The sequence below is a fragment of the Hyaena hyaena genome, unplaced genomic scaffold, assembly GCF_003009895.1.
Source record: "Hyaena hyaena isolate Hyena2069 unplaced genomic scaffold, ASM300989v1 scaffold_252, whole genome shotgun sequence".
NCBI lineage: Eukaryota > Metazoa > Chordata > Mammalia > Carnivora > Hyaenidae > Hyaena > Hyaena hyaena.
The window spans coordinates 152,947-176,393 of NW_024080884.1; the positions used below are offsets into that span (position 1 = coordinate 152,947).

The 23,447-nt window shown below is 45.1% G+C and overlaps 1 protein-coding gene across 1 annotated transcript; it reads left to right on the forward strand.

Annotated features, from left to right (window-relative positions):
* The first annotated feature begins 481 nt into the window (after nucleotides 1-481).
* LRRC55 (leucine rich repeat containing 55) lies at nucleotides 482-5,308 on the forward strand. Its single transcript, XM_039245020.1, has 2 exons — nucleotides 482-1,157; nucleotides 5,073-5,308. Exons 1-2 carry the CDS (start codon nucleotides 497-499, stop codon nucleotides 5,306-5,308), a joined length of 897 nt encoding a protein of 298 aa, XP_039100951.1. The 5' UTR covers nucleotides 482-496.
* Nucleotides 5,309-23,447: the final 18,139 nt, after the last annotated feature.

The window sequence follows — 23,447 nt, forward strand, 5'->3', positions numbered from 1 at the left end:
TAATTGGTCCCAAACTTGGGACAGGGCTCAGGGTTTTTAGACGTGCCAAGACCTTCAACAGGCACCTTTCATACCCTTCACCCCCTCCACCACCTGTCCAACGTAATACAGAGAGGAAGCACCCAGTGGTCATGTGTGAAAGGAACACAGATCTACATGGACCCTTCCAGGACCTGGGGGCAGCTGGTCCAGCCCAATCCTCAGTTCCTTCCTCTCTCACGTTTTGATCATCTTTTCAGACTCTGTGGGGCCTCGGCTGGATTTATTGCCCCCTGGGCTCCAAAGGGAACATCCTGTGGCTCTCACCTAGGGAGCTCTCTGGTGCTTGGAGGCTCCGGCGAAAGGCTTGAGCCATGATACCACGTGCCCAGAAGCCCCACCTTCCAGGGCTCTGGCCCTGATGTAGCTATCTTTCTGAGCCACTGACTCTGGACTCATGGACACAGCCCCAGCCCCAGTGGGCTCCCTTCAGCATCGCTGTTGTCAGCTTCCTAAAATGGGTGACACTTGGTCCCAGCTGCCCTGGCCTGGGACCCCTCACCCAGCTGTGCTGCTGGTCTCTCTCCTCTTGGCATCTGGGGTGATGCGCTCAGATGCCGGCACTAGCTGCCCGGTCCTCTGTACGTGCCATAACCAGGTGGTGGATTGCAGCAGCCAACGGCTGTTCTCCGTGCCCCCAGACCTGCCAATGGACACTCGCAACCTCAGCCTGGCCCACAACCGCATCGCAGCCGTGCCGCCCGGCTACCTCACGTGCTACGTGGAGCTCCGGGTGTTGGATCTGCGTAACAACTCCTTGATGGAGCTGCCCCCGGGCCTCTTCCTCCACTCCAAGCGCTTGGCACACCTGGACCTGAGCTACAACAATCTCAGCCACGTGCCCGCCGACATGTTCCAAGAAGCCCACGGCCTCGTGCACATCGACCTGAGCCACAACCCGTGGCTGCGCAGGGTGCACCCCCAGGCCTTCCAGGGCCTGGTGCAGCTCAGAGACCTGGACCTCAGCTATGGGGGCCTGGCCTTCCTCAGCCTCGAAGCCCTCGAGGGCCTGCCAGGGCTGGTGACCCTGCAGATCGGCGGCAACCCCTGGGTGTGCGGCTGCACCATGGAACCCTTGCTGAAGTGGTTGCGGAACCGGATACAGCGCTGTACCGCGGGTAAGGCGGGGGTGGGAGCAGGACTGGGCAGCCAGGGGCACAGAGAGCCTTGCCTTACTGCAAGCAAAGGCTCCAAAGAACAGGGAGGGACTGAGCACTCTTAGCACCCAGTTCGTGCCCTGCTCTGCGCTGACCTCTGTGTACACCAGCCCTGTCCCTCCACAAGTATTACCCGTTAAGTCCTTGCTGTGCTGGCTGGGAGCCGGGGACCCATTCGCTCATGAAACACACACCACCCTTGCGTCTGAGGCACTTAGGACCTACTGAGGCAGACAGATAGTAAACGAGAGGAGCCAATAATAGCATGTGATGAAGCTTTCACCATGACCCAAGAACTTGGAATGCATGATCTACCCCCACTATTGTGACTCCTATTTTGCAGGTGAAGAAACTGAGATCTAGAACAATGAAAAGACATATCCAGGGTCACTCGTTTAGAAAGTAGGGGGGTCATGGATAAAACCCAAGTTTATTTGACTTCTACGCCTTATTCTACTCTATCAGGCTGCTTTTTAAAGTATTCAATGTGCTGGAAAAACTCAAAGAAATAGAAATGAGCAAACACTATTTTAGTACTTACTATCTGCCAGGACTTACTATTATGCTTTATCCTAAACATATTTCATATTTAGCTCATCTCATCCTCATAAGAACCTTGATGAGACCCCTACACACGCTGTTCTATAAGGAAAGAAACCAAGGGGCAGAGAGGTTCAGTAACTTGCCCAAAGCCACACAGCTGCTAAGTGTTGGACTCAGCATTCAAACTCTGGCAGTCTGGCTGCCTTCTGGCTATATCCTGAAGAATCAGGTACAAAGCTAACAGGAAGAGTCAAGGACTGAGTTCTGGACTGGCCAAAGGACCTTAGCAGAGCTCTGCAAGGCTTGCATATGGAGTGGGGAGCTGAGACAAGAAATGGATATCACAGGTTAACCAATCAGTCCCTATTGGGGGTGCACCGGGAACCAATAGAGACTGAATCACAGAGGTCTGATGGTCCCTAGCCTCACCTGGAGGCAGGCAATGCTCAGCTGCGGCCCCCAGTCACTGGCTCTCTTTTGTGGCAGTGCTGAGTCTTGGCACCAGCACCCTGCAGTAGAATGACAGGAAATAGCTGGGGGCACCATCTCAGGGGCTTTCCCAGAGGCTGGCTCAGCATGTGCTCCAAAGGAACTATGCTGAATGAGGTAGGAGGGAAAGGAAGACTGAGTGGGGAGCCCAGGACCAAAATAGTTTGGGGGAGGGGTGTGGGTCACGATTCCACTGTTTCTACACAGTTGTGGGAGGAAGTTCTCCAGGAACAAAATAGCTGGGGACAGAGATGGGGCAATGCTAGGGGGCATGAGGGGGAGGCTGCCTGGAGCCATCTCCCCACCTGCTTGTCCCTTGCAGGCTGCAAGCCATCACCTGTCTCCTGTGTACTAAGGACAGAAAGGGCATCCTGGAGTACAGCTTCCACCACACTCAGGGGCTCCTCCTATGATCTCTGAGGCCCCTCCTGCCCTTCAGAAGAAGCACAGCCTCCTGGGGAGCAGAAAGGGGGTCCAAGATCCCATCCAGGCAGCCTCATGACAATGCAGATGAGGGATCCAAGCCCCAGAGAGGGAAAGTAATCGTCTATTGGCCACAGCTAGAAACCTAGGTTCCCTACTCTCCACAGAACAAGCTCTTCACCACATCACACCCTCCAGGATATTTCCTCTTGGGCGCAAAAAACTTGCCAGCGTAGGGAGGACCAGGCAGTCATCTTCCCTTTGTCTTCTTTTTCTTCTCCTACTATTATCCATAGTTTTTGGACAAATCCCAACAGGGAGGGACAAAAGGGAGCCCTTGGAATACACTCAACCTCAAAACTGGCCCTGTGAATTACCAGAGGGCTTCATCAGCCCTCAGGGTCCCATCCTGAACTCCCCTGGGGTCCTGCCAGCTGCCCTCAAAGCCTCCTCTTCTGGGTCCATACCAATTGTCCTCAGTTTTCCCACATTCCCTAACTTCACTTTGTCTTTCCACCACCCCAGTCATGCATACAATAGACTTTGGAGTTCTGCATCTTCCGGTTCTGAGAGGAGAGCCCTTGGTGGGCAAGTCCAGACACCATCTTGTCCTGAACAGAGTCTGGAGTGCTTGTGCATAGAGCCAACAGGGACCCCTCCACCTGGACTGCAGACTGCATATTCTCCCCCAAAACTGACTCCTCATTTCTAAGGAGAATGATGTGTATCCATTTCTCGAAAAGGTCAATCCAAATCCATCATTTTATTCTTTGCTTTCAAAAACTACCGGATGAATAAATAACATTTATGCACCACCTTATTTAGAAAAGCTCTGCATATTGACTCTCCTAGACAATTTAGGTTGAATTATCCCCTTCTGACGGAGAGAGAGCATGAGAGCCAGGAAGGGGAAAAAAAAAAAAAAAAAAGACTTTCCCAAGGTGAGAGCTTGATTAATGCTTATACACTGAGCAAAGGAATGGCTGCCTGTTGGAAGGCTAGTGCATGGCACACCACTCTTACCTTCAAAGCAAAGTAAAATGAAACCATTGACAACCACCATGTGTTTGTACAAGTGACCCTGGAAGGGTGAGGTGGGACCATCAATAATGGAGAGAAAAGTAATCCCACTGAAGGAGAAGCCTCTCCTACAGAAGACTATCTGCAGAATATGACCCTCACTGGCCTGTCCAGGGAGACCAACCTAGGATAATAACAAAAGCACATGTTTACATAGTGCTTATTATCCACCAAGAATATATTATTTATACATTTTAACTCACTGAGTCCTCACTACAGCCCTATGTTATAGATACTATCAATATTGTCATTTTATAGATGAAGAAAGCAAGACACAGAGGGGTTAAACAACTCACCTACAATCACACAACTAGTGTGGGGTAGAGAGGGGATTTGAAGCCAGACCAACATCTCCAGAGCCCATACGCATAACCCTATACTCTACATCTCTGGAGAAACCACATGGGATAGTAGAAAGACCCAGTGCTTTCAGGTTGGACAGAGTCATTCATCCACATATTCACTTAACAAAGTTTCATTGAGCACTTAAATGGACAGGACACTGTTCAATGACTAGGGACACCATGGGAAAAACTTACATTCAAGGAGAAGATATATAATAAAGAAACAGTGAGACTTAATAAATACAATGGAAAGAAATTAAGCAGAGTAGGGAAGTAGAGAATGCCCAGAGAGAGGTGGTGTGGAGTTACTATGTCATATAGACTCATATAGGAAAGACTCATTAGTAAGGTGATATTTGAACAAAATCCCAAAGGAATGAGGGACTGAGCTGGCCCAAGATTCAGCTGAGAAGCACTCTCACACAGGACAAATGCACTCTCACACTCTCAACCCTGAAAAGGGACGTGCTCATGTGATGGAAGAATGATCAAAAAGTGTGTGTGGATGGAGCAGAGTGAACAAGAAGCAGAGGGAAAGAAGAGTCCTTATGGCCCACAGTGAGGACGTTGGCTTTCATTCCATGAGAAGGTAAGAAGTCAGGGGAGGGTTTCAAGCACAAAGTACATGACAAGACTTCAGGTGAGAAAGATACTCAGCCAACTGCAATGAGATGGTTTAAAGGCAGAAGCCCAGAAACTAGTTAGGAAGCTACTGTAAGAGATGAAAATGTCACAAGAAAACCCCAGATCTATCATCAGTAGTGGCTATTGGACTTGAGGCAAGTTACTAAACTCTCTGAGCAACGATGTCCAAAACTATAAAAACAGGTATAAGATATTTGATTCAAGGGTTGTTGAGGAGAGTAAAGAAGGTAAGTAAAATGTCTGACACATAGAAACTCAATAAAAGACTCAATTTCTCTTGGAAGGGGCGGGCAACTCTCCATTCCACTCATTCTCCTCTGGCCCCTCACCTTTTCTGGGTTCTGTGTTGCAGATTCTCAACTGGCTGAGTGCCGAGGGCCCCCTGAAGTCGAGGGTGCCCCACTCTTCTCCCTCACTGAGGAGAGCTTCAAGGCCTGCCACCTGACCCTGACCTTGGACGATTACCTCTTCATCGCATTTGTGGGTTTCGTGGTCTCCATTGCCTCCGTGGTCACCAACTTCCTCCTGGGGATCACAGCCAACTGCTGCCACCGTTGGAGCAAGGCCAGTGAAGAGGAAGAGATCTGATGTGGGTGCCTGGTGTCTCTTCATACTGCTGGCCACCACTGCTGCTGACCACTGGACACTGCTCACTCTGGCTCCATGCTGACCCTGGACACTTCATGACCCAAGCAAAGTCAGGAAACTACGTTTATGTGATCTTCAGCTGTGGTCCAGACACTGTGCCAGAACTGGAAATTTTAGATTACTCTAGCCTAGTCCCTGGCCCCCTAGACTCTTACCTCTAATAGAAGAGACAGATTCAAAAACTATTCCCTTTAGGACAATTTGTTGGCACTCTGAGCACATACTTGTGAAAGCTCAGAGTGGGGGTCATCAATGTGTCTAGAAAAGTCTGCAAGAATTACAAGGATGGAGGCAATTTGTGAACTGAGTCATCAAAAAATGTCTGCTTTGTCAAGTATACAAAGAAAGGTGGGCATGAGCAAATGACGGAGGCCAAAATACGCATGGTGTGTTGAGAACAGTGACCAATCCTTGTAACTTAAGTGTATAGAGCAGATGTGGCACAGGACCAAAACTTCCCTCTGACACCCAATCCTTCAACTCCTGGAGTTGCCCAACACTGCCTCCAGAAGGAGAGAATACCTCCATGCTAGCCCCCTAGGCCTCTGACCAGGAGCTACCAGGTGAGACCCCCTCTTATTGACTGCCTCCCAAATTATGTCCACCAAATGCAGCCTGCCAGTGAGGTCCCAGGTACCAAGCTGAGGGTGAACACTTTCAGTGTCCTTTCTCCTACCCTGTCTCCTGCCTCTCACTTGAGCTTTGCCTTCAGGAGAGGGAAGCAGGAGGTCCAGCAACGGGACAGCAAAAGTCCCGGCACCCTGGAACTCCTAATCCTGTGACTGTTCTTGCCACGGTGCTCACACCAAAGGATCTCATCAAGAAAGTGCACTGTAGCATGAGGATAGCCAGGACTGAAGGAATGGAAGACCACCAGAGTTGTGACCATAGGAGAATTTTCTCTTTCTTCCAAGCAATTCACCCATCCAAGCATCAGGGTATGAGAGCTATTAATTACCAAGCACTTGCCAGTGTCAGGCACTGTGATAAGCTCTCTCCACAGACAATTCATTTTAATGCATACAACAATCTTTGAGGTAAGCATAGTTGTTCCCATTGCACAAATGAGTAAAGAAGTGTTCAGAGAGAGTTCAAAGTCACACGTTGCTTAACAAGCAAAATAAAATCTGTGTTCTTTCTACCCTCTCCGAGCTGGGGAGCATCACAGTTCACTCTGAAGTTATGTAAGTTTGAATTCAAGTAGTGCTGATGAATAAGTGCTCCCCACAAGGGCCAGGCACTCTTCTGGTCACTTTTAAACTTATTGACTTATTTATTTCAATTCTCACAGCAACACTGCCTGGTGGTTTTTATTATTCCCATTTTACAGATGAATTAAGTGTAGGGAGATGATTATATTACCCAAGGTTATCTGGGTAAACCCTAGAAGGAAGGTGAATAGGCAGCTCTATTCAGGGAAACTGTGTCTAATCAGTCTGTCAAAAATCAAGTAACTTGATGTGTGAAGCACTATTATCATCATTGTTGATGTCATCTCCATCTTTGCCATCACTTCATCAGCTTCTTCCCTATATCTCTTCAGCACTGGACAGCTCCTAAAATGCTGTGGCATCATTCTTGACTTTTCACAACCCTATGTGGGAGGCAAACCAAATATCATTGCTCCTATTTTACAGACTGGAAAAATAGAGACCCAAGAGCAGGTGTGACTTGCCAAAGCAGTAAATTGGGACTCGACTCCAACTCGGTCCTCTCTCCAGCTTTCCCAGGTGCTTGGGAAAGAGAATGCCCAGAATGGCTGGGCAGTAGGGCCCTTGGATTCAGCAGTCATGAACGTTCAGTATATCAGCTAAATAAAAGGTAGTAAAACCCATCTTCTGCATAGATTTAGATGTGCTCACAGTAGAGCAAGTCACAGCCTCTGAAACATAGGAGCAACACAAATAGCACCTGAATAGGAGACATCTGCCTTGCAATGTGCAGATAACACATTAGAACTGGTGGTCTTGATGGAAATCATGCAAAAAAGAAGTTCTTTGGGAAACAAGAGAGGAAGCTGTGCTAACCCCTCATATTCAAGCCCTGCTGTGTTGTGTTGCAAGAGATCAATGTGTGCAGGACAGATGGAGTGAGAACCTCAGCAGGGCAGGGGAAGACATTAAGGAACAGTCCAACATGTTGGAAAAGCTGGCCAGGATGAAGATTAAAACAGGGGCTTTCTCCCTTGCCCCCAGCTCCAACAATTTTGCATCATCCCATCCTCTTAGGAAAGGAATAAAGAAAAATAACATGTCATCTTCCAAGAAGTCTTCCCTTACTCATGCTTCCCTGAGCTAGTCAACCAAAAGAGCACCCAGAAACTTTGCTGAACCTGAGGTACTTGAACCTAGTGTCCCTTGTATCTCACATACAACATCTGAGCAAGAGCCCCACTCTTGTGACATCTGGAGCAGAACTGTGCCTGCTCTCTTCTTCCACTATTCCTAGGGACAGATGGGCTGGGGCCGCTCTTCATCAGTCAAGCTAATAACCTAATGTATTTGGGGTGAAACTTTTAGAAATAATAGTCCTGACACAAATAGTTAAGCCTCCCATAGAGGGACACCATATACATCTATTATAATCTCTTAGAGACTCTTATTTGCTGAAATGTAGTTAATATATTTTAAGAGATGTATCTTTTTTGCATAGAACTAGAACCAAACAAGATGCCAAATGCCCCTTGAATTCAAATGTCCTTTCTAAGGAGACTCTTTGGTCCCCGTTAATGGCACACCTTTCTGAGTAGGATACAGGGTTTTAAAGGACAGATTCTTCTCCAGCTACTAGAAGGTCCCCAGTTAACTAAAGCACAATAATAAAACTCCCTTACTGCCAAGGGATTCCATTTCTCCCACCACCATCTTGTACAGGCTATCAGAGGCAAGCTTCTAGAAGCACACTTATCTAGAGGTAATCTAACTGCTCTAGTTGGAAATGTTCACACAACCCTTCTGACCAAGAAACCATGATGGTATCCCTACAAGTCTTGAATATGTTTTTTTCCAGACTAGTTAACATGTAAATGTTGGTGTATCTTTGAGTCTATGTGTCTGTTCATGAGGAACCTCGGTTCATGAGGTTCCTTATATGTTGGGTATCTACTGATATGGGGCCAATTTCTCTGGAACTTGAGTTCAGTTCTCTGACATTACTTGGCAATCTGTTTATTTAATCACTTGATACACTAATATGGAATCCCATTAGGGTTGGGTTAGGTAGAGCTGCTCATAAAAGTATAAAAAGAGAAAAATATGTGGCTGAGGCAGCCCAGCAACAGCCTGACTGCTTCCCTCTGTTCTCTATCCCTCAGACATTTGTCCTTATCACAGAAGCTTCCTTCATGTTGGGCTTGAGGATATCAAAGTTTAGCTAACCAACAGAGCTGTGACGGTCAAAGTCTGGATGAAGAAAAATGTTTTTTAGAAAAGTCCCCAATCTGCACCACACCACTCTGGACCAGTTGCTTATGGTTACCCTCAGACAATCCTTCATCTGTTTCTCCATTCCTTTAGGGATTACCAGGGAATCTTGCAGAAATAGGTCTCCAGAGTTGCTATAGAGTTTGCTAGCTCTTCTCAAGGAAGATGGTATATGGAATTTGAACAAACCAAGAGAGGCATTTCTCTTCAACCATCAGGAAAGACCTACAACCTCCATTTTCCTTGTAGAAGTCTTTGTTGATATTGCTCTGGCATCCTTTTCAGCTCTAGAAGAGTATAAGGAGACATCTTTGCTCATTCCTCAGAAGAAAATTTTCCCAAAGCTAGAGAAACTTGTCTGCTCTACCCACCTCAGAAGAAGGCAAAAGGAAAGTGAAGGAGGCAAGTTGCAAGGTTTTGTGTAAATCACCGCCATGTTTGCCACAGCATTGGATAGAGAGCTCTGGATCCACTGAGCTCTCAGTTTTTCTAAGCACTGTCCTGTGGAATGCTGATGTCTGGGGGTGGGAGGGTTAGGGAGGGGCAGGGAAGGGGAAGATGCCAAACTTTGTATGGAGATGATTTTATAACCATGCACTTTTGTAACTGTGAAGAATTTTTCATAAATGCACATTAATAATAAAGAGTGTATAGTTTAACAAATTTTCTAAGGAGTTGTGAAGAGGAGGGAGAGGGAGGGAGGCAGGGAAAGAAAAAGAGAGAAAGAGGAACTAGGCAGAATCAAGAGAATATGTGCCAAAATATACACACAAAAGGTCTATGGGGAGGGAGTAGATGGGAATAATTAGGAGATGTGCCAACCATGGAGGGGCATGTGTGGGAGTAGAAGGAACATCACAGAAGCATATTTCTACCAGGCAAAAAAGAATACGCGTGTGTCTGTGTGCACACACCCCTATGTGTAGGCATATTTTGGTGCCTGAAATTACACAAAGAAGAGAGCATATGTCTTATACATGTTGGTGTTTGCAGCTTGGGTCAACTATAAAACATGCCAAGGCAAGTGGGTGTGCCTACCTAATTTGCATCACTAAGGAGCATGTGACAGGGAGATGGCCGACACCAGTTGTGTGGCCATAAAGACCCTAGCTCAGGCATACAGGTAAACCAGACATTTAAATCTATGGTGTAGGGGTTAAATAATGACATCACTGGTATAGGTTCAGTCTTTGTTCTAATAGGCTAATACAGAAGGGAAAGGATTCTCAGCCTCTTGGATCTTGCAAATGTTACCTACACACCATTGGAAATGAGATGGTTGGATAGTGTACCCTGGGAAAAGGGACAGAAAAGAGGAGTAAAGTGTATTTCTATAAGTACAATGGCAGCCATTTTTTTACTTAATACTCTAAAGAGGAAGATGCTCTGAGCAGGAAGGTGATCCAAGCAGGAAGTGGATCTGAGCAGGAAGTGGATCCAAGCAGGAAATGGCTCTAAGCAGGAAGTGGTTCCTTCCACCAATAGGGATTTTCACCTTCCTGTATGCCACTTTCCACTCCAACTGCCGCAGGGTATGGACAAATACTGCATTCAGAGAGTAAAGTCACTAACAGGAGCACAGATACTGGCTCAGAACACTCAGAGTCAAAGAATATGTGCAGCCATAAGCAATGTTTTCCAAAGTAGATTGGAGAAATGCAAAACCTTTCTCTTAAAATTAAGTACTTAATAGAGACTATACTGAACAAGTATAAAATCAAGCATAAGGGTCATGAAATAAACAGATATCTCATGGAAGTCCAGACCTTGTATATTTTCTTTAGTGCTGTCCCTAGTGCCAAGCATATACCTAGCAATTTATTATGTCAATAATAATAATAAAATAAATTTATTGAGTACGTGTTATGTGTCAGATGTTGTGCTGATCACTATACATGGATTGATTCACTTAATTCTCACAACAACCCAAGATAGGTACTATTATTGTACCTATTTACAGATAAAGGAACTGAGGCTCAGACATGCTAATACGTGTCTAAGATCACACAGCTAGTAAGTAGTACATCTGGGTTTAAGCATTCAGTAATACCTGGGGACTGACTTCAGGGGACAAAAACACCATAAGACATAGAGAAAATCCAGTCTCAGTCAGAAGTGAGCTTTAGCCAAAGAGGTCCTCTACAATTATCTGGTAAAAGAAAAATGTAGGGGGGCACCTGGGTGGCTCAGTCGGTTGAGCGTCCAACTTCAGCTCAGGTCACGATCTCATGGTTTGCGGTTTCGAGCCCCACATTGGGCTCTGTGCTGACAGCTAGCTCAGAGCCTGGAGGCTGTTTCAGATTTTGTGTCTCCCTCTCTCTCTGACCCTCCCCTGCTCACGCTGTCTCTCTCTCTCTCTCTCTCTCTCTCAAAAATTAAAAAAAGAAAAAAGAAAAAAAAAAGAAAAATGGAGGGTAATAGGTAACACCAAAACATATCTTGTATTTTTCATTGCATATATCTTTGATTACTGCATTAGTCAATGCTAATTGTGATAATAGGTGATCCCAAAACCTCAAAAGAAGGAAGGTTTGTTTTCTGGATTATTTAGTTTAGTGAAGTCTTATTTCTTGCTCATATCACAACCCAATGCATATCAAAGGTTCTGCCCCCCATGGGTTATTCCTTCCTTATATCCTTCCTCCAGTATCCTTGAGGCCACAGAGCCCTCCACTGTATCCTCTGCAGTGGGGTGGATCTCAAGGGATATTTGGGGGGGCTTAAGCTGGAAGTATTGTACATAGTTCCAGCCATATTTCACTGGCCTGAACTCAGTCCCATGGCTCCTTTTAACTTAAAAGGAATACACTAGTAGGTACCAAGAATCAAAGGAAATGGGATTAGATAAACCCCAACAGTCTCTAACACCATCTGCTCTGCCTGTCACCCAAAATGCCTGTCATTCTGTCTTCTTCTCACACATATCTTACCCTGTTGCCACATCCAGCTCAAAGCTCCAGGATCAGCAATGGTGTGGTACACTCCACTGGGCCTCTTGGTGGTCTGGTGTCCATGAACTAAAAAGGAAAGTTACCTCCCACCTACTTACACCTACCCAATATACAATGGTGGCCCAAGAACAGCTTAATGGCAAACTAAAGTCTTTGCTTGGAAAGTGGGAAACAAAAACACACAACAGTCACATTCCATAGCAATTCTGAAATCCTGGTGGGAGAGCATTATGAAGGCCTCAGACCAAGTTGCTTTATTAGTCTCTGGTTCTGCTTTTGGCCAAGAACTCCTTTGTCAGTCATTCTCTGTAGCTTCTGATTCTTCTCCCTTGGAGAATCTCCCTTTTCCACTATCTGCCATACCCATATCTAAAGTGGGTACTGAGGAGCATGCACTTTTTGGAGCTTGCCCATCTTCTTCAACCAGCCTCCCATTGATTTAGGTCTCAGTGGTCAAAAATGGTCAAATTTTCGAATCCTGGCTCATAGTTTCTTAGCAATTTACCACTTACGTTGGTACACTTTTATTCTATTTGCTTCACTGAGTTCCTGGTTTCAGTACACACAAAGTTCTTTCCTAAAAGGTGTTTTCAAGCCCATTCATGACTCCTTGCTTTCTCTTCCTGTTCCTTTCTCTTTTACTGGCAACCTTGCAATTATCTGAAACAATAGATAATAAAAGCGTTCATGTTCTTAATTGTTTCTCCTTGGCCAAGTTACCTATGCTGAAAAATTTTAGTGGGCCTGTTGCTCAAAGGCTTTTTCAATTTTATCTCTTATCACGTAGGAATAGAAATAGTCAGGGGCGCCTGGGTGGCTCAGTTGATTAAGCGACTGACTTCAGCTCGGGTCATGATCTCATGGTTTATGGGTTCAAGCCCCACATCGGGCTCTGTGCTGACAGCTAGCTCAGAGCCTGGAGCCTGTTTCAGATTCTGTGTCTCCCTCTCTCTCTGCCCCTCCCCCACTCTTGCTCTGTCTCTCTCTCTGCCTCAAAATTAAATAAAACTAAACTAAAATAAAATAAAATAAAAGGAATAGAAACAGTCAGCTTTTCCCATTTAATTTCTTATCTTTTAAGTCTAGAAATAGTTAGACTTTCCAATTTTTTAATGCTCCAAATTTTTTATTCTTTCTCTTCCTTTTCATTTCAACTTACAAACTGTGTTAAAGTTACTTAAAACCTTATGGACCTGACTTGGATCAATTTGGGCCGAGACCAAAAGTGCTTGAAGGACACAGACAATAATTCAACATGACAGGAATGAGTCTCCCCATTGAAATTGTCATTGTTATGAGAGGTAAGGAAACTGTGAAAATATATGACCAAGTTAAAGAGCTGACCTATGGATTCAGAGTTCAGAATGTTTACCAGAAATCTCTGCTGCAGGACAGGTTTGCCATTGGAGGGACAACAGGGAGTGATGGGAAAAAGCTATTGCCCATGGGTGGCAGTTAAGAGGCTATCCTCTTCGTGTTCCTGGCCATTACCCCCAGCCCACTCACCATGAAGGGCAGAGATCATAGATTTAAAAAGGGGCACCTGAATGGCTCAGCTGGTCAAGTGTTCAACTCAATTTTGGCTCGGGTTGTGATCTCACAGCTTGTGAGTTTGAGCCCCACATGGGGCTCCATGCTGACAGTGTGGAAGTTGCTTGGAATTCTCTCTCCCTCTCCCCCTCTGTCTTTCTGCCCCTCCCCTGCTTGCATTCTCTCTCTTTCTCAAAGTAAATAATTTTGTTAAAACATAAAATAATAAGTCACTAGGAAAGTATTGTGAAGGAAAGAATATTATCCAATGTGTTTCCCCCTGTTTTACACTTAGCTCACAGAACCATTTGGAAATACACATCATGGAGTTCTAGAAAATATATAATAATGTGGCTGATTTTTACAAAATGGAGGGTTCTTTCCTTTTTTTTTTTAATTTACTTATTTAAATTCAAGTTAGTTAGCATACAGCATAGTTGCAGGAGTAGAACCCAGTGATTCATCTCTTACATATAACACTCTGTGCTCATCCCAATAAGTACCCTCCTTAATGCCCATCACCCCTCTAACCCATCCCCTCACCCACCTTCCCTCCAGCAATCCTCACTTTGTTCTCTGTATTCAAGAGTTTCTTATGCTTTGCCTTCCTCTATGTTTTTATCTTATTTTTCCTTCACTTCCCCTATGTTCATCTGTTGTATTTCTTAAATTTCACATATGAGTGAAATCATATGATATTTGTCTTTTCCTGACTGACTTATTTCACTTAGCATAATACATTCTAGTTCCATCCATGTTGTTGCAAATGTCAAGATTTCATTCTTTTTGATCATCAAATAGTATTCCATTGTATACATATATCATATCTTCTTTATCCATTCATCCATCGTGGATATTTGGGCTCTTTTCATAATTTGGCTACCGTTGATAATGCTGTAATAACATTGGGGTGCATGTGTCCCTTTGAAGCAGCATTTTTGTATCCTTTGGATAAATACCTAGTAGTACAATTACTGGGTCATATGGTAGTTCTAATTTTAGTTTTCTGAGGACTCTCCATACTGTTTTCCAGAGTGGCTGCAACAGTTTGCAATCCCACCAGCAGTGCAAAAGAGATCCTTTTTCTCTGCATCCTCGCCAACATCTATTGTTTCCTGAGTTGTTAAATTTTAGCCTTTCTGATGGTGTGAGGTGGTATCTAATTGTGGTTTTGATTTATATTTCTCTGATGATCAGTGATGTTGAGCATCTTTTCATATGTCTGTTAGCCATCTACAAGTCTTCTTTGGAAAAGTGTCTATCCATGTCTTCTGCCCACTTCTTCACTGGATTATTTGTTTTTTGGGTGTTGAGTTTGATAAGTTCTTTATAGGTTTGGATACTAATTTATCCAAAAGGCATTTATCTGATGTGTCATTTGCAAATATCTTCTCATAAGTTCTATTCCTATAGCTGAGCCAATATTCAAAAGAGGTCCTTGTATATGTAAATGAAAAGCCCAACCTATGGAAGTAGTTGATATAGGACTCTTAGCTGGTCAAGAGTTAGAGTCCCACATAAAAGAGCAGTTTAGCCCTTCATTCATTCACAAATATTGCTCACACACCTCCATGTGCTAGGCACATGTTTCATGTGCTGGGTCACTCTTGGTGCCTACTCTTTAGATGGGGGTTGGGGGGGGTAGATCTAGTGGCAAACAAAAAGTAATTAATTAATTAATTAATCCAGATAATGACAAGTGCTGCAAAGAGAATAAAGCAGGAAGAGAGCTGGGGGATGAAATTGAAAAGGTAGGTCCAGATCAAATAGATCCTCATGGACCTTGGTCAGACTTCACATTTAGTGTAAACACCATGGTGAACACTGGAAGGTTTTAAGCAAGGGAATAAGCTGCTCTGATTACATTTTCGAAGGCCATTCTGGATGTTTTGTGGGTAATGTTCAACAGTTGGGAAAGCATGTAAGCTAGGAACCAGGGAGGGGCCTCCTAAGTGGGCCTGGTTGAAAGATGTTCAAAGGGGTACCAGTGTTGGTGATAGACAAGGAAACAAACTAAGGACAGATTTTTAGAGGCAGAGCCAGTGGGACTTGATGATGTATTGGCTATGAGAAGAGAGAACAAAAGAGGAATCAAGAATAATACTTCATCTTTTTTTTTTTTTTTTTTTTTTACTTCAGCCATAGCCAGTAAGTCAGAAAACCCTGATGAGTAAGTTGGAAGGAGGCAGGAGGAAGCAGATATACAAACAGATTCATAATGTCAGGAAACAGCCCAAACCTAAGAGCCCAGAGACAGGGTTAAAAAAAATCTGAACATGCAGCGTTAAATCCCAGGATCCCAGTGGATGTTAAACAGAGCAATGGAACTTCAGGGACTGAGTTCAAGCCTAAATAATCAGCAGCATTTTCAGAGTACAGATAGATTTGCATCTGCAGTGATGTGCTAGAGGCAAAGCATCAGCCTAGAATGATTTCCTAGAAGGAAAATATAAGACTCCTTCACCTATAGTCAAAGAAGCAAATCCAAAACACAAATTATATTTGAGATGGGACCAGATATGTTTGAAATGGGAATATTGAATAGAATCATATAAGTAAAAATGGGAACAAACAACTTGTACTTGTCTTAACCAAGGAATGAAATGGTGATGAACTGGGCTTCTCAGGATGATGCTAATACAGTGAACATTCATAACCAGAAAATGCTGACTTTTGTGCATTTCCTTTGTCCCACACATGCACCAAGCAGAATACTTGCAATATCACATTAGTGTCTCACTAGGACACAGCTGCCACTGACAAACGGAGAGCAAAATAAAGACGATGGCCTAGGGAGCCCCACTGTCTAAGTTCCAATCCCAGTGCTGCCACTTGGTAGCCATGTGACCTTGGGAAGGTGACATCATCTCTTTGTGTCTGAATTTCTCTGTTCATTTGAAAGGACAATGGTGGCTACATCATAGGGCTTCTGGAAGGGCTAAATGAGTTCATGTATGTAAAAGGCTTAGAGCAATGCTTAGCACAGAGTGATATGGGATTTGTGAGAATGACTACTGCTAGCTTCCCTCTTTTACAGAGAAAGAATTAGACACTGAGAGATGTTCACGTAACTTGTGTAAATCACACAGCTGAAATGTGACAAAGTCAAAGTGTTAATCCACACCTCCCCTTCCAACCCAGTGTGCTAAACCACTGTCATATGCCAGATAGGTCACAGTGGCCAGCTGTGACTAGTCTCCAAACGTGGAACTCACTGAGTCGTGCCTCCAGTATTCACACCCTTGAGCAGTCCATTCCCATGCTGCATCTAGGCTAGCTCTGTGATTCGATTTAGCCGAGGGAAGGTAGCAGAAGGTAGCAGATGCTGTGCCTGTTCAAGACCTAATCCTTAAAAGGACCTGACAGCTTCTGCTTGTGTGCTCTTGGGAGCCCTGAGCTTCTGTGGATTAAGTCTGATCCATGGAGACAGAGGGAAAATCCACATGGAGATACCACATGGAAAGAAAAGAGACTCAGACATTCCTGTGTGCCAGCTGAGCCCAACTTTCTAGCCAATCCTGTCAGGCAGGCACCAGACATTTTAGTAAATCTGTCTTGAACATTCTAGCCCCAGACACCCTCTGAGCACAGCCCCAAGCAGAAACAGCAAAAGAACTATCCAGCTAAACTTCTGCACAGAGGTGACCACTGTCAAATTAATTAAATAAGAGGCCATTAGACTTAGGTGGCTTTAATGCCTTAGTTACCTGCAAGAGCAAACCAAAATCTAAATCCTCTAATGCCTCAAGGTTAAAAAATAAAAACCTAAGGACAACCAATCACAAATAGCCAGCTACTCTTTCTCAAATAAGGTGACCACTGAAACTACAGTCATTCAAATGACTCTTGCTTTGCTTCTGAGCCTTCTCCTAACCCCTTCCAATATGGCACTGCCCTATTCAAATTGACGTTTGCTCAAATAACCTCTTAAAATGTCTGATATGCCACAGTTTTCTTTTTTAACACGGCTAGTTTATCATTTTAAGCCTCTTTGTGTAGGGCTATTTTCTTTTAATAAGGCATCCACAACTGAGACACTGCCCTATGAGGAAAAGATCTACAGAGGACAAAACAATGTTAGCAACATGAACCTGAAACCCAGAAAGGCCATTCCACCCCAAAAGCAAACTATATAGAAGGTAGCAGCCCATGCTTCTGGATCTAACCACCCAAGTTCAACAGCACCCATGTGCTTTGCCACTTACCAGCTGAATAAGTTACTCAGTATTTCACTGACTCATTCTGTTCTCTGTATGATGGGGATGCCACCTGTCCCATAGCACTGTAGTCATGATTTAATGATCTAATCCCTATTAATGAGCTTAGAATCATGCCTGGCACCTTGTAAGAAATCGACAGAAGATTTATCACTGCTATTTTTTAATATTAAAAATATTATAATTACTCTAGAAGTACTTAATTTGGCCAGTGCAAGGAACACATGAAATCTTCAGTCCTAGTTTCCACCTTCTCCAAGAATAACATCACTGGAAACTTGTATCACTTTCCTTGGCTTTAGGCAATGCTAGTGCACCATACTGTAATGATCTATTAAGAGAGTTTGACAATGCCAACAGAAATTAATAAAGAGAAGAGTAGAGTACAACCTATCTCATACTGGTCTGGAAGCATATTGACATCTCAGGCTACTACTGTAAAATGTCATTGAGAAATGTATCGTGGCAGCGTGTTTTTCCCCAAAGGAAAAGTCATCTATAGCTCAGATGCAAAATGTGATGTGGCTCCTTCCGTTAAAAATTTTAAAGCCCCATTCCACTCCATAATAGCAGAAGACTATTGAGCTCCCAGAAGTACTGCAGCAGCCAAAGGAAACGCAGGTGCGTGTCCTGAGCCTGTGCATTACAGCGAGAACCAGCTGCATGCATAGTCACTATTGTGATGAACAGATAAGGGAGGTGCAATGTCTGCCTTACAAATAAAGGTAGTTTCTAATGAGTACTTTAGGCAAATGTTAAATCAAGAATAAGGCGTCAGGGCACCTGGGTGACTCAGTTGTTTGGGCGAACAACTTCAGCTCAGGTCATGATCCCACGGTGATCCATGGGTTCAAGCCTCACATCAGGCTTTGTGCTGACAGCTCAGAGCCTGGAGCCTGCTTCAGATTCTGTGTCTCCCTCTTTCTCTCTTTCTGCTTCACCCCCATTTGCACTCTATCAAAAATAAATAAACATTAAAAAAAAAAAAGAATAAAGCCCCTAAGATAAGAACTAGACACTCCAATAGAGATCAGATCTCAAGAGATCTTCACTTTGGTGGCGTGGAGCCAAGCACTGATATTTGGGCCTGTTATATATCCTGTATTGCTTCATCAAAGATGTTTCACCAATTTGAAATCACTCCTTGTTCTGGTACAATGCTCCCCTTCTGTCATCTGTGATCTATGGACTTCTGGAGTGCAGGCACCCTATCTCATTATCAGACCCTTGGGATCCTACTCTCCAGAGCCAGTAAAATGAAGGATACAGCCCACTTTCTGAATTCCTCCTTGAAGAACTTATTTATTTCTGCCTGAAAGTGCAACGAGGTACTTCAGGAGGCTGGTAATTACAGAAGGCAGCTGCAGTGAAGAAGCAGCAACCTCAGGCTGGAATTCAACAAACACTGAGGCCCTGGTGTGGGCAGGGCGATGTTAGGTACATGAAAGAATAACATGAAGACCAAAGAGACCAGAACCCCTACTTCACCTTTTATCCACAGAGCTTAGCATAGGGTATACAGCAGCTTTTCAACAAACGTTTGTAAAAGCAAATTAATCTTGCTACTAGCTCACAAGTCCATTTCCTTCTCCAGACTTCAGATGCCACCTCTTGTTTAAAAAATTAAAAATAAATAAATAAAAGCAGGTTAGAGCAGCACTTCTCAATCTTCAGTGTGCATAACAATTCCCTGGGGATCTTGTTAAAGTGCAGATCCTACTGCAGTAGGCTTGGAAGGGCCTGGAAATTGCATTTCTAGCAAGCGTCCAGCATCACTGGTCCACGGACCACACTTTGAATGGCAAGGAGTCAGGTGGTCTCTCGGGGAAATACTCTGGACACAACTGAGAGTCCTCCAACTCTGTGTGTGTTAAGTATGGAAAACATTAGTGGTCCTAAGTGTAGAAGGAAGAGGAAGAGAGGCAAAGGGGGATGGGAGTGGAGCCCAGGGTGGATCCGGGAGGTTAGTAGAGGCTTCTCCCCAGAGCCTGCAGGAAAAGCCCGCTCTTTTGTCACAATACACAAAGCTTTTGGTGTCTGTAAAAAGAATCAGCGATAATTTTGCTGGCTCGGAAGGCACTGTCTCTTAATGATTCTTCCTGTTTTTCTCAGTCCAATCCAAGAGAATGAGAAAACAGACCTAGTGAAGGTCAACTGAGGTCAGAGAGGTCCCCCGGAGAGGGGCTGCTTTCAGCCCACACTTGAGGGACAGGAGGCATCAGAGGCCCACCTCCAGCCCTGTCTGGTTCTACTCTTACACTCTGATGAATCCAGCTCAACACAGAGTAACAGGGTAACAAAGGACCCAAGATGGATAGGCGGGGGAGCTCTGTATCAAGTCAACTGCGTTCAAGGCCACATTCATAACAACTGCTGCGTGTAGCAATATGCCAGATTCCCCAGATGATACCAAGATACAACAAGGTCAAGGCCCACTAGGTGCTTACACTCTAATAGAAAAGGGATGATACACTCACAAGAAGACAGACTGCAATGCAGAATGCAATCAGAATGTACACAAGAGATGCATAAGTAGTACAGACAGTTAGAGCAGCAAGAGATCAAATTCCCTGAAAGGGACCAAGGAAAACTTCATGGAGAAGGGAACATCTGAAAGATGGGTACTGGCTCATCAAGTAAAGATGGAAATGAAGGTATTCCGGAGAGGGAAAAGTGGGAGAGAAGGCACAGAGGGGCAGGAAAGTACATGCTCAGCGTGGAATCCAGTGTGACAGAAACTTGCAGGAGAACAGCCTTGTGGGGGCCACTGGGAGGCCAAGCAAGGACTTTCATCTTTAGCACCTTTCCCATCCTAGGGTTTGATAGAGGTCCCATATGCACACACACACTTTTCTGGACTGTTTTTAGAATCATACCTGCAAAAATGGCACCGAGATCATTCATGGCAACTCACCAATTTTTTACTGAACCCCTAATATGTATGAAGCACTATACGAGGCACTGGAAGTACAAGAGAGGGCTAAGACAGACAAGTTCCCAAAAGCCAAACAATAAGAAATATGACATGTAGAAAGAACGTGGGACCTGAAATCAGAGTCCTGGGTGCAAATCCTAACTGTGCACTGTGAATGAAAGACATCACATCCGTGTTTTCCACCTCCCTGGCGGGGGTAGGGAGGGTTGGGGGAGGCTAATTATTCCCATTGCACTGCATTGTTGTAGAATGTAATCTCTGGGGTAAGGACTTCATACTGTGTGGGGCACGCTGTAGACATTCATTGCTTGTTTGCTCTGTACTCAGCCATAAAGAAAGGAGGCTGGAATAACTCATCATCAGGGTCCCTTTCAGCTCTAATATTCTGCTTCAGCAGTTCTAAAACTCTGCGGCACCATACCCACTGACCAGGGCCCTGGCACACCCCACCAAGTGAGGTTCTGCCCCTCCCTGGGCGAGAAGCCTCCCCCAGAGTGGCCTGACATGAGGCCAGTGGATCAGGCAGACATTAATCAAGCTGCTGCCCTCACTGGACATGGCGCCGGCAGGCCAGGCAGCGTTCTGGCTGCTGAGCCGTCCCTATTGCCTTCCTCACCACTCCACCGACCCGTTGCCATGGCAGTGAACCCCAAGAGACAGCTAGGAGTGGCCAGAATCGAAGAGGAAGGTTCTGTTCTTCTGAATCAGTCTGACTCCATCTTGGTTGATTTCAGGGTCCCAGAGTGACAAATAAGAACAATGTAAGCTGAGGGGCACCTGGGTGGCTCTGTCAGTTAAGAATCCAACTTCAGCTCAAGTCATGATCTCACGGTTGGTGGGTTGGAGCCCCGCGTCGGGCTCTGAGCTGACAGCCAGCTCAGAACCTGGAGACTGTTTCAAATTCTGTGTCTCCCTCTCTCTGACCCTCCCCTACTCACACTGTCTCTCTCTCTCTCAGAAATAAGTAAAACATTAAAACAAACAAACAAACAACAACAACAAAGTATCCAACTTCAGCTGGGGTCATGATCCCACAGTCCGTGGGTTCAAGCCCCGTGTCAGGCTCTGTGCTGAAGGCTCAGAACGTGGAGCCTGCCTCAGTTTCTGTGTCTTCCTCTCTCTCTCTGTCCCTCCCCCACTCAAGCTCTCTCTCTCTCAAAAATAAATAAAAATTTAAAAAATTTGTTTAAAAAGAACAATGCAAACAGTGCTTTTTCAATGCTAGATACTATGTTAAGTGCTTTTCATCAACTACCTCATTTCCTACCACGGCACCGTGAAATAAGCATCCTTACCCTCACATGGCAAAACAGGAAACCGAGGTTCAGTGAGATGAGCACCAATGTCACACGGGTGGTCCTAATGAGGCCAGGACACAATTGTGCCCCCCACTCTCATCCCTATGTGATATTCCAAGGGCTCTATGCATTTCCATATGCCACCGTCTTCCCAGCCACCTGAGTCTCTACAAGAGCTGTTACCTTTGTCCCCCCATTGCCTGAATGTTCCTGAGCGCTCGAGGGAGCAGCTGCAAGAACTGGGGCTGAGTCCTTCTTAGGGCCCCAAGGATTCCTCAGGGACCAAGCCAGGACTCACTGACAACAAACTACTCAGCTGCCAAAAAACAAAGTTCTGGAATTTCTTAATGCAATCCCAATTTCAAATATTCAGCCTGTTTTTCTTCCCCCCCAAAATGAAAATTCCAACATTTTGGCTTCCACTTTAATTCATCTTCCAAATGATCTCTTACGTCTGGAAGCCCTGAAATGTTTGATAACATCTGTCGGACCCTGTCACAACACTCCATTCTAAAAAGCCAGGTCCCCGTATTTAGGCACAAGGTGGCGACCTTTAGTTCTGGCTTTAGCTGCAGGGCTCTGGCCAGACTAGAGGGGCCACCTCCAAGACACCCAAGGAAATTAACCCTCTCCGTAAACTCAGAAGCTGGGAAACTCACTGAGAGAAGAGCTTGGATTTCCCTCTCTGCCTCCAGTATAGCTATTGGACCTATTGAGTCCAAACACTGGGAACCCAGGACATGGGAAAATCCAGCTGGCTTCATGGCTCCAGACATCTGGATTCCCTAGTCCTGCTGAGAGAGGAGCCAGCGGGCGCAAGGAGGCTTGGGAAAGCATTTGCAGGGGCCTCTGCCAAGTTATCTCCCTCCTGAACAAACACATGTCCCACTATCTAGAGGTCAACAAAACCATGTTTATATATGCATAGACCATTCCGTTGATTAATTCATTAACTCCCTAGGTGGCCTTTGGTCGCTAAAGACCTCACCCCTTGGGATCTCAGTTTCCTTATCTATAAAATGTAAGAATTAGACAAGTTGATTTCTAAAGCTTCTTCCTGCTCAAATATTTCTACAATTCTACTCTAAGAGTACAGGAAGAACACAGGGCGTGTTTCTGGTGTTGGCTCTGCTGTGCTGGCATGGGCAAGTCTTCCCCATCTCTGAGCCCCAGTTGCCTCAAGTCATCAGATCAAGAGGTAGAAAAGATGACCTCACAGTGCTCCACAGCTCTGACAGGTCAGAATACAGAAGATGTCAATCGCGCACTTGTAGAACTGACACCACCTCAGCACCACCACTGGCACCGCTGGTGCAAGTCACCCTCACCTCCCATCCAGACCAGTGCAACAGCCTCCCAGCTGGTCCAGCAACATTCATTGCCTCCTCCCCATCCATTCTCTGAGGCATCCAGAGTGATGTTTCTTTTCAAAACACAAATCTGATCCTATTAGCCCCCTGCTGATGTGGATCCCACCCCCCACACCCCCACTGCTTTTAGGGTAAAGAACAAAAGCCCCAGTGCAGCCTGCAGGACCCACAGAGCTACCCCCACCAACCCCTAGACATCATCTCACATCACCACACTCCTGCACAAGCCACCTGGCTTTTTATCTCCCTGATGAACAAGGCTCCCAGCCCCGGAGACTTTGCTCATGCTCTTCCTTTGCCTAGAATGCCAGTTTGCTTCCTCTCTCTTTCTCACTCTATTCTACCACTATGGAGTT

Coding starts and splice junctions, on each gene's coding strand:
- LRRC55 (XM_039245020.1), top strand. CDS start 497: ATGGGTGACACTTGGTCCCAGCTGCCCTGGCCTGGGACCCCTCACCCA. Junction 1,158..5,072: donor GATACAGCGCTGTACCGCGG/GTAAGGCGGGGG, acceptor TCTGTGTTGCAG/ATTCTCAACTGGCTGAGTGC.